Source organism: Pelmatolapia mariae, linkage group LG9 (assembly GCF_036321145.2).
Source record: "Pelmatolapia mariae isolate MD_Pm_ZW linkage group LG9, Pm_UMD_F_2, whole genome shotgun sequence".
NCBI classification, from domain to species: domain Eukaryota; kingdom Metazoa; phylum Chordata; class Actinopteri; order Cichliformes; family Cichlidae; genus Pelmatolapia; species Pelmatolapia mariae.
In genome coordinates, this window is record NC_086235.1 from 3,959,066 (window position 1) to 3,979,256 (window position 20,191).

At 42.1% G+C, this 20,191-nt stretch overlaps 1 protein-coding gene across 1 annotated transcript in view; it reads left to right on the forward strand.

The window, feature by feature from the left end:
- The window catches only part of LOC134634810 (sodium channel protein type 5 subunit alpha-like), a 172,257-nt gene that overhangs the window by 51,782 nt on the left and 100,284 nt on the right, over positions 1-20,191 (forward strand). The window contains exons 6-11 of the mRNA XM_065471659.1: positions 8,706-8,847; positions 9,422-9,619; positions 10,663-10,845; positions 10,920-11,177; positions 11,565-11,690; positions 19,662-19,782. Coding sequence (XP_065327731.1) covers positions 8,706-8,847; positions 9,422-9,619; positions 10,663-10,845; positions 10,920-11,177; positions 11,565-11,690; positions 19,662-19,782 — 1,028 coding nt within the window. The remainder of the gene's footprint in view (positions 1-8,705; positions 8,848-9,421; positions 9,620-10,662; positions 10,846-10,919; positions 11,178-11,564; positions 11,691-19,661; positions 19,783-20,191) is intronic.

The window sequence follows — 20,191 nt, forward strand, 5'->3', positions numbered from 1 at the left end:
TGGACTGAGTATCTGTGCAGAGAAACATCTTACTTTAGTAATAATTGCATTTTGTATACATGTAATGACACCCTCTGTTTGGGAGGTGGGCGGAGTTAAAAAGAGGGCTTCTCAGTCCACCCAACGCTTGTAAGAATGTCACGACTCAGCATCTGTCTGGAGACCAGAGACCCACAGAGTTCCACTTTTCTATGTTCAGGAGAAAGAGCTTTCACAGTTAGAATCAATGTTCCCTCTAAGCCAGCGGTCCCCAACCTTTTTTGTGCCACGGACCGGTTTATGCCCGACAATATTTTCACGGACCGGCCTTTAAGGTGTCGCGGATAAATACAACAAAATAAAACTAGTACCGGTACCGAAAAAAAGAACTATGAAGAAAGAAGCTGAACAAGGACAAGTGTTTATGTTTGCCTGCTTTTATTACACCTGCCAACAGAATAACCGTGCAGAAGGCAGCTTTTACCTGCCCGTGATGACAAAGTCAACATTAACCCCTCTCGTCTCAGTTGTGATGCTAACTAGCTCCATAGTTGATCTGGTTGGTGAGACTAAAGGAATTCCCTCCTCAAAACTAAGCTTGTAGATTTGTTTGAGTCATCGCTTCTTATTACAGGTATTTTAATTTTAACAGTTTATTTCTTGATGCTTTGAACATCTCCAGGCCAACGTTTCCTTTAGCCACACCTCTAAAACTTTCCTGTTCACACAAAAATGTCTGTTAACAGCACTGCAAGCCAGAGGAGAAGTATGTGATTCTGGAAAGAATGAATTGTATTTTTTTTTAAAAACTTTCATTCCAGGTAGAGTCTTTCTAATCTTTTAAGTGTATTTTATTAGATTTGGCTGGTGTAGTGGGTTCGTACAAGGATTTTTTCCTTCTATACTTTTTCAGTGAATCCCCCATCGGTTGCTTCCATTAATACACTAAGCACACTGTCTGTACTGGCTGGTGTAGTGCATGACATCTGAGTAGTCAAGGCTGTGTCACGGCAAATTGTTCACTTACTGGAAATGACAATCGCATTTGTTTGTTAAATATAATCAATGGAAACAGCTGCCGGTTACGCAGCTGAAGGGAAAACGAGTGCACACTCAGTGGATGTGGAAATTACATGACCGATGAGTGGGCTAAAGTTATATACTGCTCAGCAGATTCATCTGTAATAATATAGCTGATTGTAGCGGCTTCCTTTTCCTCCCCCTGCACTCCACAGTGGGGATGGCAACCATTGAGGGTTCAAAGTGTCCAATGTCCACACTCACCTTTCTGACTGTTATGACGATACAACCCTCCACCCCCACTCCACCCTCCCCACTAGACTAAAGTACCATTGCATGAGAGCACAGATAAGACCTGTGGCAATGTAACAGTACATGTACTGTACTCAGATTTCATGCACTTTTTTTTTATACTTTTCTCTTTTTTACTACTGATAATGCTGCCAATTTATTATTTGAGTTCAGTTGTTGCACTTTGTACTGAATACTATTTATTTTTAGTTTTAATTACTTATTATTCTGAAATAAATCACATTCTTAGAGATCAAGCTACTGATCAGGATATAAGTAACTGAAACCATCAAAGAGTTATACAATCAATAGATCATTATTATAATCCAATTATATCAAGTACTGTATATGATTCTGAAAAGTGTCATTTCACATGAGTATTTTTACTCTCGGTGCTTTAAAGATAATTCAGTGAACAACCTGTGATCTGTTACACTACTCTGGTAGAATTATAATTCTTATTCATAAATAGATTATGTTTAAATTCTTATACAACTCCAGTTTACACATAATAAATCTGAAATAGGACACAGGACTATGCATGAGCTTGAAAATATTGGTTTGCACACCGGTTTTCTAACTTACAAAATTCCTGTGCCTTGATTTAAAACTCCTGGAAACACTCCTGTTGGGTACTTGCAGTACACGTCATGCAGCCATAGTTCTCTGTGTAACTGTGTGTACTTAGAGTAACAAGTGTAAACACGCGATTGCAAGCACACCGTTTATGTGCCGGACACGTTAAAAGATCCCTGACTTGAAGGACTTATTGTTGAGTCAGGTCTCAAATGAGGTAACTTTAATTTTCTATCAAACATGGCTGCTCTGCACTCTGACCGCTGCGAAGAATGAAGAGTGAATTCTGATGCTCGATTCTCTAACTGAACCTAAATTTGGCACACGAGTGTTTGAATCTTTGTGTTGCCACACCAGCAGACTGTTTTTTGCTTTTTAGTGTGTGTGTGTGTGTGTGTGTGTGTGTGTGTGTGTGTGTGTGTGTGTGTGTGTGTGTGTGTGTGTGTGATGTAAGTGTGTAAAGTGCCGGACAGAGGGGGGGCCTCCCTTTGGTGTGAGTTGGGGGGGTCTGAAGTGGCGTCCCTCCATTAACACAGACAGAGGTGTGTGTGAGAGATAACTGCCAGCTCTCACACTCTGACACCTCACACACACACACACACACACACACTTACACACACAGTCTATACGCCACACAGGACCTCCTGTCTGCATTTTTCAAACCTCTCACACACACTTTTTTATGTCCTTCAGCCCCTTGAACACACAGACGCACACACACTAAGTCAGTCCATCACACACACTTCACAGCCACTCTCCCCACTCGCATGCCACCATGTTGACTCACTTGCCATGAGATGGATGGATGGAAGTGGAAGAATGACACACATCACATCGCTGAGTGTGTGTGTGTGTCTATCTGCATGTGTGTGTTAGACTGAGTGGCCTCGTTTGCTGTTGGTGTCAGTCAAACTGGCATCATGATGACTGGTTTTGCATGACCAGTTAGTCATGTTTTGTGTGTGTGTGTGTGTGTGTGTGTGTGTGTGTGTGTGTGTGTGTGTGTGTGTGTGTGTGTGTGTGTGTGTGTGTGGTATCTGTAATGTCAGCAAATCAGAATTTTGTCCTCAGCCACTGTAAGTTTCTGTTACTGTAACGTCATCGCCGTGTGCTTGTTTTTACTCAATCAGCATTGATCGCTGTTACCGTAATGTTTGTATCAGCAGCTCCATATAGCTTTGTTATCGTGTTACATCACTGTGCTGCCAGTCTAAAATCAGCTGCCAGTTAGAGGTGTTAGCTTTGTTAACAGTAAGGGTTGGCACCACCGTGTTCAGACAAGCAGCTCAGCTCTGTGCTATCATGTCAGGTATACGTATGACACATGCTGCAGTGACTGCCACTGCTTTTTCCCTCATTGAAGACTCTTGATTACATGAACATTTCTGTTACTGTAAGCTGAAATGTGTCAGCGCTGGTTGGCTCTGTAGTGTGTTATTTAAATTTAAATGGATTGCTGCTGTTAGTACAGCATGTCCGTGTGTGTTCTCAGTCATGCAGGTCATGGCAGTCTGGAAAAGAAGGCGACTGGACTTCTTTAACTTTAAGTCAAGCCACTTTGTTTTCAAGTACTTAGATCAGAGGTTTGCAATCAGTTGGTCCCTCCGTCTGGTTCCTTACTCTAATGTCTGGATTATCAGCCTCGTTTGCATCTTTTTATTGCACCGACACAGATTTTTGTTGCAGTGATGTTGGTGTAGACGGTTACTCTTGTAGCGTTTTCTGTTAGATTATTGCCGTTTTTTCTGTTGGGCTCTGTTCTCAGCATGAGAAGTCACTTCATTTACTTTGTAATGCATCTGTAATGGTGAAAATACGTTAACCAGATCCCAACAAATCAAAAGTGAGACAGAGAGATATTTGTGTGGAGCAATGTGGGACTCAACAAATCTTACTGTAATGTGTGGCCGGCTTTTAAAAATGACACACATTAGAATATACCGCTTTAGCTCTCGCATACGACAGCCTGCTTGCACTCATGCATTCCCTCTTTCTACAATAATACTTTTTAAAAGTCCATTCTCTTGCATGAGCGTTCGTCTAACTGATTTAAAAAAGAATCAATGAAACTCAGGGTGAGCCCAGGCTTGCATATACAAAGATCCACTTTCTTCTACTTGTCGAGTTCAGGGCTGTGGTTAGGCTGGAGTTATCCCAGCTGTCGCAGGGCGGGAGGCGGGGTACACCCATTACATACAGAGAGACAACCATTCAGACTCGCATCCAAACATGCGACCAGTTTAGAATCACCACTTAACCTGCCGGGCATGTTTGTGGGAGGAAGCCAGAGTACCAGAGAGAACTCACGTGGCGCGGTCGTGTGGTGGTTAAGCAGTTGCATCATAGCAAGAAGGACCGTGGTTCAAGTCCACTGGACAGCTGAGGCCTTTATTTCGCAGTGTCTGCATGTTCTTGCTTCAACTTCTTCAAGAAACAGATCTAATAAAAAAATAAGTCCAGTTGCCTTTAGCATAAGTGCTGATCTGAGGGTAAATCTTAGCTGCTGTAACATTATCAGTGATCTGTTTTGATCTGATTTGATTTGAAGCTGAAATCCACCCAAATAAATGACCCCATCTCTTATTAGGACTCACATAAATGGTGTTGCTCATGTTTTCTCCCTGGTTGAAGATGGCAAAGATGTTTACATGAAGATTTTTAAGTGTGAGAGTCTGAGAATCTGTGAAAACCGTGCTCTAACAGATCAGACAAGCATCCGTCATTCTGAGCTCCACTCCTGAGAGTCCATGTTCACAGAGCCACAGTCCTGCACATTTAAAGCACTTAAAGGACCGAGCTCGAGGACCCCCACAAAGCTGTGCTGGGTTTTTAGACAAATCATAACAGCTGATAACAACTGATAATTAGCATAATTCGGGGTTGTTGGTTTTTTGGTTTTTTTTTTTGTTATTTTAATGCATGATCTATATTTTAAAATGGTTATGGATTATGTTTAGAAAGGTCTATGCCAGGACTCTGGGAGGGAGACTGCATCTATTAGTTGAACCTTGGAAAGTGTGTATTGTGTTAGTTTAATGACAGAAAATTAAATGTGAAATGTCAGTGATTGTGAGATCAGCTGCTGAACTTTACAGGTTTGAATCAGTGCTGAGTTAAGAATTTTGCAATCAGGCGGATAACACAGAACCTGAAACAAGAACCTAAGTAGCATGTATGTGTCGGACTGTGAAGGCTTGACATGCAGATGATGATGATGATGCAGATGAAGATGATGTTCAAAGTTATAAAAGGCAAAGGAAAAAAAGGCCAAATTTAAAATTAGGAGCTGTTAAGAAAAAGCTTTTGAAAATGGGCCCGCGTCGGTTGTGGAGACTGTAATAATTACTGACCAATTACAGCCTGGCGTGGGTCAATACAGCATGTTTTCACTGCAGTGTGATGACTCACGCTGGTTTGTGTAAATATTTAGGACTAGGGCGTCCTATCTGCTGCATTAAACTGTAATGCTTTATTAATTTCTCCTTCATTTACCAACTATAAACCACAATTTCTGCCTTTTTTGTTAACCTGTAACGGGCTCTTGCTGTAAACTCATGCAGCAAATAAACTTTAATAAATTCAGATGTTACTGGCAGTCATGTTGAAATGCATTAGTTGCCATTATCTACGTTGCGTAAGTGTTTTTTCGTTTGTTATGGATGATTTTTAAACTACAGTAACATCTTTTTTGTGCAGAAGTAGAAGCGCTCCCAGCTGCATTATGTAAACCTTATGTAACTGGATCGTTTATTTACACGTGTCCTTAATGAATTACCATTACCAGCTCTCACCAAATGTTGGGGAGTAAGGCGATAACACATACAGGCGGGTTGGCCAGCGATGAGTCAGCGGCAGCCGCTACTCAAAAGCATCCCAGCTGTGGTGGCAGCGGCCCAGCGGGGGCGGCGCCAGCCAGGCCGGGTCACCGCAGTGGGCTTGTGACCGTGCGGTTGTCGGTTTGATTCCCCAGATAGCTTCTGCACAGCGGCAGTCTTTCCTGTGACTCAGCTTGAAGCTCCTCTGTGACTCAGAGCTTTGTTCAACCAGAGCTTTGCTGATGGCGTGGTGGTCGTGATTCTGTTAATGCCACGCTCGCCTGCATGCATCATAACTCCTCCACTTCTGTAACAGGTAACAAACCCACAGGTGTGACACGTCTTCAACTTCTGAACACGGTTTGTTTCTTTTTTTAAAAGTGAACAATCTACATTTTTTGACATGAATGAATGAATTATTTGGGGCATTGTGACAGAATTTATGCTCCAGTTGTTGAACATTTGCACAAGACAGTCTGTTTCACTCTAACATGTGGATCGTACCGTCATATATCCTCCAAAAATCTGCTGACCTCCATCTGAGCCCAGAAAGGACCCAAAGATTTTTCCTTTTCTTTAGGACAAATTGTATGTCTACAAAAAAAAACATTGGGCCCAGGCATTTGGGGTTTTGTGCATCTGGCATAAGAAACCTTCCAGATGAAGTATGCAAAGCACCTGCTCTGGTAACTCTTTGTTAACCAACTGAAAGTGGCCTCATTTTTTATTTATGTATTTATTTAATCTATTTTTGAATGTGGGCATACAAACAGCTGGTATGTGCAGACATGGATGGATGGATGGATGGATGACGTTAGGATTAAAAACTGGTATAAAATGTGAAGTTTGCACTTTCAACACAGGTTGAAATGGAGACCCAGCGAGGCTGCATCTCACAGCTAGGTCGTCTTAAATCCATCATGTGACTCGGACTTGGTGATGTGTCCGTCGGCTCCAGAGAATTAAATCTTTTCTTTTAAATAACTGGATCGTTTTAATGCTGTTTGTTGTGCACCGTGTTTTATCTGTTCACCGATCATTTTATGCGTGTTTAGTGAAAACATTAATATGAATCAGCATACAACATTCTGACTGTGGATCTGAGCTGTGTATGGAAATACTTGTGTGTCTCTATTGTGATCTCAAGTGATCTGTCACTCTGCATCCGCATCAGTCTGTCAGCTTGTAGCTGCTGGCATTGTTTTGAATGAATTATTCTTTAGATGACTAATACACTGTAAAGCATAAAATACAGAAGACTGTGAATGTTGTCCTTGAATTGAAGAAAGCTGGTCTTGTTGGTGTTAGGTGCATGGTTACATTTCACGTCTCAGCTCATCCCTAGAAATGTAAGTACACGTTGTGTCAATGCGACCTGCAGCTATTGCGATTGGCCTGTTCAATAGCGTTGATTCCTCCTGTGCATGTCCAGATACTTTTCTGCTCAGTCTTTGAATTTACGCTTCAGGATTTAATAATAATAATCATAGCATTATTATGAGGACTCACAAATGTTAGCAAATTCCAGGAAGGAGATTGCTGAAACTATTGGACTAATGTCAATAAAATTAACACATAGAGCATCCGTACCAGCATAAGTGCTGCCCACAGTGTTTGCTACTTATATAGGTTATGTCTCAGGCTCTACAGGAAGTCTAAATCAGGCCTTAATCCTGGAAAGTACTTGGCTGCGAACACAGACAGCTGGAAACCTGACAGCGAGTAGTCATTCCTGTTATACGTCTTTGAAGTCCGCTGCTTGGGTGCATGCGTAGTTGATGCATTATAATGTAAATTCTCAGTGGACAAGTCCGTGCAATCACAAAACACAGGCAGACCCTCTGTCTGATAATGTCATTTACGTGTCAGTGACCCAAACGGACCCTAGTTTAGTGGGCCTTTAACCTTAGAGGTGGTCCTGAGAGGCATTGAGCCGACCCACCATCGCGTGACTCAGTCACATGGGTCAAGGCGTGAGTTGGGGTTGAATTACCTAGGATCTGAAGACCGCCTTATATGTGGCTGATGGTTGTAACATCTCAAACGCTCGTGGTTGTCGGCTGTCTAATCAAACTTCTGGGCTCACCCTCTAATATTTCTGTGTGGTGTCTGCAGCTTTGCTCTCTGATTTATTGTTTTGATTGCAAAACTCTTCTGTCTGATTGCATAATAAAGGCCAAAAAAGTAACTTCATATTTTTGTTCAGTTCTGAGTCACAGCAGAGTCACTTTACCTAAAATCTGAATGAATACTTGTTTTTGAGTTTTGCATGATTAGTCTCCGGCGTGCCTCATTTAATCATCAGTGATATGAAGGGATATGTTCAGGTTTCTGTACCCCTGACCTTTTCCCTCCTACTTAATAATTTCTAATCATCTGGTCTCAGTGTCTCTCCCACTGTAAGCTGCTGTGGGCAGCAGCAGCAGCCTTCCCTCCACTGACCAGCACGCCACCCATGGGACTGCTGTGCATCAGCGGTTCAGATGTGACCGCGTGGGCGGCGATGAATGTGACGGGATATGAATGTGGAATATCAATTATGATGAATGCCTTCCCGGCGCTATCTGCCCCGTCTCTGCGGCGACACGTGTGGGCGGGTCCCAATCGCACGACCATAACAAGCCTTCGGTCGTAAACACTGATGAGGAAACTGAGCGTTTTTTTGGTTTCTTGTTTTTTGCACAGAATTAATAACAAAGACGGATGGAAAGACGGCAGAGAGACACACAGACGGTGTTTTTGAATCCTCTGAACTGTCTCAGCTTTCAAAATGTCCCTACACCTACTTTCTGCACAAACCAGTGGTGTTAGATTTCCCAAAATCACACATTTCAGAGAAACAGTAGTTACAGTTACATAATCGCCCACCCCCTGATCACATCATGATTGGCAACTCCAAAGTCCTCAAAACTAAATCCTGAACATCCACAAAAAATATTTATATGTAAAAATTTCTGCTGGTAATAAGTGAAACACACTGACAGCTTTTAAGAGTCACGTTATGTTTCTGTGTCTGTGCTGCAGAAAGTGTCCGGACGGGTTTGTCTGTCTGAAGGCAGGAAGAAACCCCAACTATGGCTACACCAGCTTTGACACCTTTGGGTGGGCCTTTCTGTCCCTGTTTCGTCTGATGACACAAGACTACTGGGAAAACCTCTACCACCAGGTAAGCACCATGACCAATCGATCAGTTAGTTTATGAAGTGTCTCTTCTTCCAGTGTCTAATCTAGACTGCGGCTAAGAGCCTACACAGACATCTAGACTGTGTCTAATTCAGCGTGTTCTCATCCTGACATTATGTCATTCTGACACAAGTTTGGCGACAGACTCTCGACTCAAGGCTAAAGGCGGGGCTGGGGGTGGCACTGTCCCTTATCCAGAATTTGATTGGCCTTCTCACAATTGTGATGTCATGTCAGTGCAACAATGGGCAGAAACTGCAGGCAGGATAAAAATGCATAAAATGATTTTTCTGTGAAACTCAGCTTTGTTGTCCTCAGTGCATCACTGTAACTATGTTTGATAATACTACATGCAGTGAGCATGTGTTCACTTTCCACACAGTGAACAAAGGATATGTGAGACACTGTTCTTTACTTTGACCACTCTGTGAAATGAAGCATATTTCTTGTTGTAACCAGCTGGATTTTATTAGCCGTGTTGCTTCACTTTTAATGTTGCACTTCAGTCAGTATCGATTTTATTCCCGTCATAACGTTTTCCACGTGTGCGTCTTCAGACGCTGCGTTCGGCCGGTAAGACCTACATGGTGTTTTTCGTGGTGGTGATTTTCCTGGGCTCCTTCTACCTGGTCAACCTCATCTTGGCTGTCGTCGCCATGGCGTACGAGGAGCAGAACCAGGCGACCATCGCCGAGGCCTCCCAGAAAGAGCGGGAGTTTCAGCAAGCTATGGAGATACTGAAGAAAGAGCAACAGGTAACTGATGATCTGATGTGCTCGATTATCCAGCAGTGCGGTGCAGTGTAAGACTGCGGAGGTCAGAAACTGCCAAAATATCTAATGAATTAATTCAATTCAATTTTATTTATACATCCTCAAATCACAACAACAGTCGCCTCAAGGCGCTTTATATTGTAAGGTAGACCCCACAATAATACATACAGAGAAGAAGGTTACAATCATGTGATGATTAACAAATAAATATTGAGAAAATAGTCAGCAAAGTTTTTGCCTTGTGGGGTTGTTTGTTTGTTTGTATTGTTTTCCTTTTTTTTTTTTTTTTTTTGCTTCTTTTTTTTGCTTTGTATAATACTTTTCAATTTCCAGTATTTTTTTAATGGAAGTTAAAATGTATATTACTCACTGGAAAAGTTGGCTGTTTTAATCATTTGCATGATTAATCATACATACAAAATGAAAATGTCAGTGTTTTTACTTTTATATATGTATTTATATGCACTTCCTTAGTTTGTGCAAAAATAATAACAATAATCATCATAATAAGTTTGGTAAAATACTAGGGAAAATGAATCTAATTTTAAAATTAATCGAATCAAATTTTAAAAGCAAAAGAGTGTTTTTTTTAAACATGCTAAAACTGAGATGATTCATAAACCAAATAGGAGATAAAATAATAAAAAAAAGGTAAATATTTACAAATAAACACACAAGTGAAAGCAAATATCAGTTTAAGTCATTGTTAATAAATCAGTGATATCTTTTTTTAATATTGCTCTTTGAAGAGTCACATTAATGGATTATTTTTATTTTTGCAGTTTTGGTCCTCTGTATAAGTAAAATAAATGATATAAATCCAACTCAGTTATTGCTGTGTTTCAGTGAAAATAATACAGCAACAAAGGTGAACTAATGAGTGTTTAAAGGAGTGTTTAATGGCTTCTGTTTCACCTTCTGTCCTTTATTCTCATTTATGAATGAAAATGTATTAATATATGAGTATTCATCATTCAAACATTTCTTGTAACAATATTAATTTCCTGTATTAATTCTTTCATCAGGGTGCCACCCAAAAAGCTACCGACTCTGACTCGTTGATGTCACCAGACCTCTCTCCTTTCGGCCCACCAACGGACAGCTTTGAGGAGCGAAGGCGGAGCCAGGCGCTGATGGGCGTGGGGGACGTGGAGGCGAACCTATCTGAGGAGAAGCTTCTGCAGGTGGACTTGACTGATGGTGGAAAGGTCAGTGGAGAAAGATCTGATTTAACATTGTTTATCTTCGGTGCAAAACTTTACTTTACTCCCCCCTCCTCCAGCCGCTCCACCCACTCCTCGCACGCTCCTTTTCCACAAGGACGCGGAGAAGCAGTCAGGTCTCCTCCATCTTCAACTTCCGACTGAGGAGCCGAGGGTCGGAGGGAGAGATGGCCGATGATGAATACAGTGTACCGGGCGACGTGGTGGAGGGCGTCGGTAGTCGAACCTACAGCGGAGGAACCTTCAGCGGCATCCTGCCCCAACCGTGGCCCAAACGGAGGCCGAGCACCTACAGCACGGCCAGCCGGAGCTCCCAGGTGAGCGTAAAAGCTGTGTCATGTGTGGCAATGAGAGCTTTTTAATCAAGCAATCATTTTTATCTCTCAGATTATTGTAGTTCTTCCCAGAAAGTTGATTCTGTTCATCTGGGCGAAATGTTTTCGGAAACGTTGGGAGAAACGTTCCATCGCTCTGACTTCTTCAGCCTCCAGATTTACTTCTTGTAAATCTGGAGGCTGTACCATACACCATATTAATCTAATCACATAATTCAATTCTAATTTCTTTTCCTCACAAATTGTAAATGTATTACTATAAACCGAGAGATTCTTCTGTTTTTTACCGCTTTATGGAGTTTTTTCTTTACAATATTTTGTCCCTCCTGTGGCACTGTAGTTATGCTTTTGTGATTTTTGTGTTTCCAGGTTTTTTATCCGACTCTAAACATCAACGGGAAGCTGTTTGTTGCCATGGACCAGAACGGGGTTTCCCCACCGCCACTGCAGGGGCAGCTGCCTGCTTGCACCATGGAGAAGGTCAAGGAGGAGAGTGTGAGTTCCGTGTCCTGACTGTGTGTGTGTTCGCTGCAGTGGAAACAATGGTGGAGCCTGCAGCCATCCAACACTCAGACATGTGAATTATGAATCAGCGCTTTGCATAACTCCACTCTGATATCATGGGTTAAAGACACACACACACACTCACACTCATATCAACCATCTCAGATAACAGTGCCATGGTATTCCCCCCATCTGCTCACACACGTGGGCGCACACGCACGCACGGACGCACGCACACACACTGTTGGCACAAGACTATTTCCACACACACTCTGAACTTTGTGTGCAGTTACAGACATCATTGAAGAGCTAACTGATATAGATTCATTCAGACTGTGTGTTCAATCAGTGATAAATATTTTACCAGGAGCCAATCAGGTGTCAGAAAGTCCAAATTTGGGCAAAACTGTTGGGGAGTGTGGAGTAAGCTGAGGTTGACTTTTATAGGCTGTGACATTTGTCAAATGAAGCAAAAGTGCCTTCAAACCTTATACTGTATAGCAAAAATGTATGGATACACAGAGCTGTCACTAGAAGACACTTTTGAAGCGTTAACATTTGCAGTTTGACAGAAGCTATCTTTGGTTTTTGGTGCCAGAAGTCACCAAAAGGGTAAATGAACTGTATCACACAGATAGCAGCTAACTAGTGCTCGCTGACATCCAAATAAAATAGAGCTCACACCACAAACGTTCTCAAGAGACAGCTGAAAGTGGCCATAAAGGAGCCAGGAAAAAGCTGCAGTTCCTCTAATGTCCACTTGAAGCTCCGTCCAAAAGTGAATCAGTTCCCAGTGACTCCCGTATCAACATTCCCAACTTTATAGCAAAAACAAACATGTTTATAGCCTGGTACAACTGTGAGGGGGGAGCTGGGTTGCCTGTTTAAATTGCATTGAAGCTCAAAGTTTGTATTATTTGGGATGTGTCTGACAGGTGGATGTCAACTAGCCGCTAGCTGTCTGCTAGGCTTAAACTCAGCTAACTCAGTCTCTGAGCTAGACCTCTGGACCACGTTTGTGGTGTTGGAGCCTTGGAGCATTTTTAATGAGCATTGGCTCATGACTCAGCATGTGGTTAACAAGCTAAAGTCTACAAACGAAAGGTCGATGCAAGCTAGCTATGTCCACATGTTTTTACCCCAGTAAACTGCTCAGTCTGTCAACACTGACCTCTACTGATGAGCCACAAGATTGAATGTACAGTAGGCTCAACAATTATACTAAAGCCAGAATCACTAACTCAGCATTAGACAGTATTCACATTTAACAGCCATACAAACATGCACACACGGGCTGTGCTGATGCCACGAGTAACTAATGTACAGTTTTCACTTGAAATCCTAAATTAGGCTCATTCTCGTTGCTTCCTGCGCTGCACATATTTTTTCACCAAAGCTGTTGACATCCGGCAGTCAGCTGTGCGCCTGGAAACATGCAGTACATAGATGTATCCCGGGTCATGTCCAGTCAAGATGATAATCAGATCACACTTGTACTGCATGACTCAGTGACCAAACACATGCAGAAAAGGTGAGAAAGTCTGCCTGTGCAGATGTGTTATCCATAAACAGGTGTTTACGTGCTGCTTTGCACTTTTTTGGGGGCTAAATGGGGACAAATCACATAACATACCCAGCATGAATACCTGCACAGTAAGCATATCAGCATATGAATCTGTAGAATCTGCAAACAGGCAACAAGATTCTTGGTACCAGAAGCTTTGTGGTTTCCTCTGGTAGTCCAAGTGCTGTTCACAAATCATATTTGGACAGGGTTCTGTCTGATACAATAGGATGGTGTGTACTTTTAGTATGCACTTTAGTTTTAGTCTGTGTAGGAACCCTGCACACCATCAGCCATCTGTAACCCCATCTTGAGATCCCTTTCCAGGTGATTCAACCCCAACTTACACTGACACCCATGTGACCTCAGTGCTGATGACATGGTTGATCAACAACTTGCAGCATCGCCTGCATGACAACCTGGTTAGACGTTAAATAAGTGGTACTCTCCATCAGAACTGAAAGGGTGAATGAGTGGTGGGACATCTTCAAGATCCTAAAAATGTAGTCCAGTTTGCTCCAACTGAAGTGTTTAAGATCTCTGACCGTTTTATTCAACACAACTTCTGAAAAACAAAGTCAGAGTAAATAAGTAAGTAAGTAAAATTTATTTGTATAGCACTTTATCACAGATAAAAATCAGAAAGTGCTTTACAAAAAAGAAAATGAAAAATGAAAAGAATGGCAATACAACAAATAACAATGTAAAACAGTAAAATACAACAAATTGATTAAAAGCTTGCCTATATAAAAATGTCTTCAGCTGCTTTTTGAAAGAATCGATGGAGTCTGTACAGCGTAAAACCAGTGGGAGAGAATTCCACAACCGTGGTGCCACTGCCTAAAAGGCCCGATCACCACGAGTTTTAAATCGCGTGCGTGGGGCCACCAACAATCTCTGATCTGATGACCTTAGAGCTGGGGAAGAACAATGCGGTTTCAGCAGGTCAGATATATACTGGTGGGGCTTGACCATGTAGGGCCCTAAAGGTTAAAACTAAAATTTTAAAATGAAACCTAAAACTTACAGGCAACCAGTGAAGGGAGGCCAAAACGGGAGTGATATGAGATCTTCAGAGAAGCAGAGGTTGATTGTTGCACTGAGCACTCACAATGTTGTAAATGACCAAAGCTAGTAACAGGAAGCTTGGCTTTCTAGTTCTAACTGAAGTCTGTAAGCTTGTCTTGTGAATTATGTGGTGTTGCTACAATGACCAGCAAACATAGCACACGACGCTCGCTGTTAAACACTGAAGGGACTCATACGTGAATCCTGCCTCTGCGGCACTGAGTGGAGAGCTGCTTCTAAAAGTTTGGAGTGCCTGGACTGCTTCCACATAGATGTTTGTTTAGAAGCCGAATTTAGGTTACTTGCAATCTGTTGTCGTTAAAGGAAAAGTCAGGCAATTTAGATAGTTATTTGTTTGCTAATGTTTATTTAAACACAATGTGAAAATCTTGAGAGTAAAATCTCTTTTCAGGAGAGTGTCCTCGGCTAAGATGGCATGTTTTATAAAGGTAGAAACTGGATCTCCAGGACCAACACAACCATGGGAAAAAAACATGCAAATGTGACATAGAGAGGTTCTGACAGGGTTCAAGCCCCAAGCTTCTTGTTGTGACGCGTTAGTGGTAACCACTGATCCACCGTGCTGCCTGTTATAACCCTGAATATAAAGAAATGAACCTGTCTGGATAACTAGATCCTAATCACTAGAAATGCGAAATTACTGGCTTGAATAGTAAACTCATGGAGTCAAAAAATGGAGTTACAAATTAAATATAAACATTTTTTTGTTACAGAGCTCTGATCTTTGATGATTCCTTTAGTCAAAGTCCTGATTCTCAGAATATCAATACCGTTCCTGGTTTTCACATTTTCTCGTTGTCCTTGAAAAGATTTTAGTTACTCTGAAATGACTTTCATCTCGAGTTTGTAAGGGGTGAGAATGGTTTTTGTCTTGCAGCACAGTGCCACTTGAAACAGCAGCTTTCAGACACTTCTGTCAATTTAACGTTACCTCGGTTCCATCTTCACTCTCACAGCAGAGCCTTACAAAACCTGTGGCAGCTGAAAGGCAGCGAGCTCCACGCCATTAGGGAATGCATTTATTTTAATACTTGTTTACAGTGGTGCTTTTTCCCCGTCAGGCAGTGGGTTTAGAGTATCATCAGGACAAACACAGCAGCTCCACGCCTGGAGGTGTTCAGTCACCTCCACCTGCTCATAACCCGCTTCCAGACCTTCACTGTTATACAACAAGGAGGAGGAAGAGGAGAAGAACAGGGCAAAGTAGTTAAATACACTCAGAGTTCGCTTTATTAGGTACACCTGTAGGCTTGAATTCAGTGTAGGGTAACTGTTCTGCCAGGAAGTTTAGTTTTATGATGCTGTGCAGCTTCATGATTAAACACACTGTTACTTTGTTTATTGTGTGTTATGTTTTAAATAAAGACACATACAAGAAGAGCAGTTATTTACAATATGTGATACCAATATTTCATAATTTTTTGTAAATGCAATAACTCAAGAATGAAGCAACGTAGCAGTTTAAAATTGAAACCATAGGTACATCTGCCAAAAATCCTGGATGAATTCAAATCACAGTGACCTCAACCGCAAGGTCAGAGGTCAAGTATTCTTAAAATCTTTTAAAAATTCTTAAAATCTCTAGAAAGAAGTCACCTAGGATTCTGATAATGTAAAAATACTTCTGAAAGTAGAATTTACTGAAGCTACTAAGGAAAGCAGCACTACTTCCTTATCAAGTTCTCTAAGACCTCTTATCTGAAAGGGTTCAGGTCTAAAAGTTGATTGGGTTCCTGAATTTCTGCAATTCAGAACCAGCAACACTCCCTGATAACAAAGTGGTTCATCCCAAGACAAAAGCACCCACTCCCAAACTGAGCAACGTCATGCATGCTGTGCAATGCAGTGAGGAGTGCTTTGGATATAGGATCACCCAAAGGACCACTCCACAGATACATGACACACCATAGTAGGGTCAGCTCATCGGGACAGAAGTCAACTCCACATCTACACCTAAAAGAGAGGAGACACTCTTGAGGAGACAGATGTTCACATTTTAAATTGAGATGATATGAGAGCAGAGTAAAGGAGGCCATCTATGTCCACCTGGGATGACCAAGCAGGTGGTGGCCTACAACATCAACCATCAACCACCTGCAACACAGTCCTGAGATCCTTTACCAGGTGATTTAAGCACCATCCATTCCTCGACCTATGTGATCTAGGCATGTTGGGACTACTTCTGTGTGACAGCCCTGACCAAGGTTAATAACTTAGACTCTTCTTTAGCTTTTGGAACTGATGAAGCCAGAGCTGGAGCGTCTTCAGGAGCCTGAAAGAAGTCAAATGACCATCGACTGGAGCACTTTAGACTACTCATGGAAAGAATAAAAGTTTAATTCTAAGTAAACGATATTGATGTTTAACCTTTTACCTGGACTTTTATTTTTTTGGTTGTGTGATGTGACTTAAAGCCTGAGTGCACTTTTAAGGCTTAGCTAGCATTGGGCCGCTGTGAGCATTTAATCGTTGTACTCGGTATAAAGGAAACTGAAAAGGTTTATTAGAGTCTATGAGGAGTGACTTACCTCTGGAGCCAGCCTAAAGTGGCTGCTAATGAGAAAGTTCTGAAGCATCTGCAAACAGTTAGTCCAATTTAGTTCAGTTCAGTTTTATTTCTGTAGTGCCAAATCTCAACAGTCACCTCCAACAGCATGTCAGCACATTTTGGTAATCTCACCTTTTCTGTCTGGTTTCTGCTGCTGCCAGGCAAAATTCCCCTTCATCACAATTAAAAAACTGAAATCTCCTGCAGTGTGTAGAAAAAGTTACTTCTTGATAAACTGAATGTAAACTGCAGGGGTTGTGTGGGAGTTCAGAGCAGCTCTGAGTTCAGTTTATAGTTTCATGCTTTGACATGAAGTATTTCTGCTTCTCTTGTCCATCCATCCATAAACCTGTTGTCCTGCTGCTCAGACTGATGCAGAGACGAGTGGGAGGAGGAGGAGGGGACGAGAACTCACTTATTTGCCATGGAAATGTCCCCATGGCAACCCACAGCAGCCAGCGGAAGCTAAAACGGCTGGCTGTGTGTGTGTGTGTGTGTGTGTGTGTTTCCCTGGTGCTTCCCTGCCTGGCACACAGACAGGATGTAGGCGGTGTTGTGGGCGGCGACCTTCAGGCCTGTGCGTCATGCTTCATTGGAAGAACACTTAGCAGGAAGCGTTATGTAATCACACCTGAGCAAATGAGGTTCATGCAGGTTCCTCTGCGTGAGGGCCGAGGAGTCCGGAGCTCACCGGGGACCGCTGTCAGGCCTTTACAAGGCGAGCAGCTGAGCACTGTTCAAACCTACACAACTTTATTTAAAAGGCAGTTTTGCAGCAGCAAAAGGTCTTCTATTGTGAGCTCCAGCAGTTTTCCTTGTGTCAGCTGAGCTGTACTGCGGCGACAACCAGATGCATTCTGTAGTTTTTAAGCAGGTGTAACTCGAGCTATCAGACCTGCTCTTATATCATTTTCCATTTGTATTCATGTAAAGCTTCTATAATTAAATTAAATTATCATTTGATTTCTTGAATAAGACATCTCATAATGTGAAATACACAAATAACTGTACCAACAGATCCAATATTGGGTTAAAAATAATCCAACCAAACTCAGCAGGTCACATGAACCTTTGAAATTAAAGTTTCTATTAAACATCACGTGCTGTGGAATGTCCTCTCCATCTCCGAGAGCAAAGTTTTGACATCCAGGAGAACCTTCAGCTGTCTGAAAGGTTGGATCTGAAATTACCTTCCACTAGCTGTGCTCGCTAAAATGATTGGGTCAAAAGATGAATAACAAGAACACAACTCTGACATCTGCTTGCATGAATGACCGGAATGAGAATTTAAAAAGGACACATGATTAGTGTAGAGAGGACTTTCTGAACTGTTGGGCGAGGATCTCAGTGAGTAGGCAGTAAGGAGGCTCTGATGGCTAATCCAACGCTTGGATTTTGGTAGTATAGTTAGAAGTACAGCTTACTCAAAAAATGTGCTGCAAATTTAAACACAGAAAAGTACTGAAGGACTTTGCCTTAAAAACCTGCTCGGACAAGTTTATTCTTTGAGGAAAACTTTAAGTCCTCATTAGATCTGACACAAATCAGTCCTGGATGGCTCTGCAACAACAACTTGCTTGTTATTTCCTGTTATATGGTCTTGAAGGCTGTTATGGGCACTTTAAAGACACTTCAAAGACAAACTTTGTGAGCTCAAAACTTTATTCATGCAGCTCGTCTAATCTAGTTTAAGGCAGTTCTTACAACCTTATCAGCAAGATTTCCTATACTGTCCAGGAGGAGAGCACTCTTGCACTAATAATTGTAGGGCTTTTATTGTGAAGGGTAATAACAGGAGGATGCATATATTACACATTTGTATGGATGCAGCACTGACAGCTCCTCATGTTTTAGTTTCTGTTCTGTGGAGCTGAAAAACACTAACAAAGCCTCACAGGCTGACATGTGGCCACATGTCATTTACTTTGATCAGCATATTAGTTTCATCCCCCAATTTCTTGACATTTATCTGAGTTTTACTCGATGTAGTACCAACGCGTTCCTCCTGAGATGTTCCCAGACCTGATGGAACATACTTTATAATCCATCTGCTCTCTTTCCAGTCAGGAATGGCTTCCATGAGCCATCATGATCACTACCAAGAGCTCAGGATAATCAACAAGGGTTGCAGCAAATTAATGTTGAGCGCCAGTTGATTACTTAGTATAATTTAAACTTTTAATTTGAGAGGCAGCAGCTGAAGTCAGGCTTTAAGAGGAGAGTCGAGTGGGTGTTTTAGAAGTTCAACCCTCGTGCAGCTCATCTGATACATGAAAAAAAATCCAACAGTGCTTTTTAGTGAGGATGAAAGAGATAAACAGACGCACAGCAGCGGCACGCTGATTTCTCTGATTCATTGAACACCAGTCATCACCTGCTTCTCTGTTGCCGTGGTGATAGACTGAATGCACTCACACACACACACAAAGAAATCACAGCACTACGTTTGACCCATTTGACCCGACACAAATGTGTGTTTATGCGATGTTATCACAATAGTAACAGAAGAGTCCAAGGCAGCTCATACTCAAGAATGAATGATGAGTATGTGTGACAGCAGGCTCAATCAAATGAGGATGTCTTTAAAACATATCTTGGAGGAGCTGGTAGAAATCTTTGAGATTTCTTCTTAATCCCAGACCAACTCCATGATTGTTAAGATGGGACTCTGTGTGGGGTAATACCATCTCTTATTCTCTGGTTGCATGTTGGATAAAGATCTAAACATCTAAAGTAATCAGGATGACTTCCATCTTTTTAGGTTCCCACGTCCACCACAGAGCTCAGCACGATGCTACTTCCTCGGCCTTCGTCCACGCAGGACTCGGAGCGCAGGGGCAGGGCAATGAGTGCTGCCAGCTACCTCACCGACGTCATGGAAGGTGAGAAGCAAAGTGAGCCACGCTAATTCGAATGCAGGGCACACACACTAAATATGATGTGAGTCGTTATAAACCAAGGTATGAATTCAGCATATTCAACCCTACAATAGCAAAAACACGTGGGAGTCCTCATCAGCTTCTACAAGTGTTTAAGCTTCTCAGATGAGAATTGAAACATCTTCATTACCTTCATTAAGACGTCCAGCTCCCATCAGTTTAGCTACCAGCATGCCTCTGTCCTGGGGCCTCCACATGGTTAAGGTGTGGAGAGCAGCAGCAGGTTTCTTAGCTTCTTAGCAGACACCGAAGTCAGGGTTGCAAAGTGGCTTGCAGATGTGGCATGAGCTGTAGGCTGGCTAAAATAGCTTAAACTGAGTTTTAACTTTAGCTGATGTTTTGCTGAGCTTTC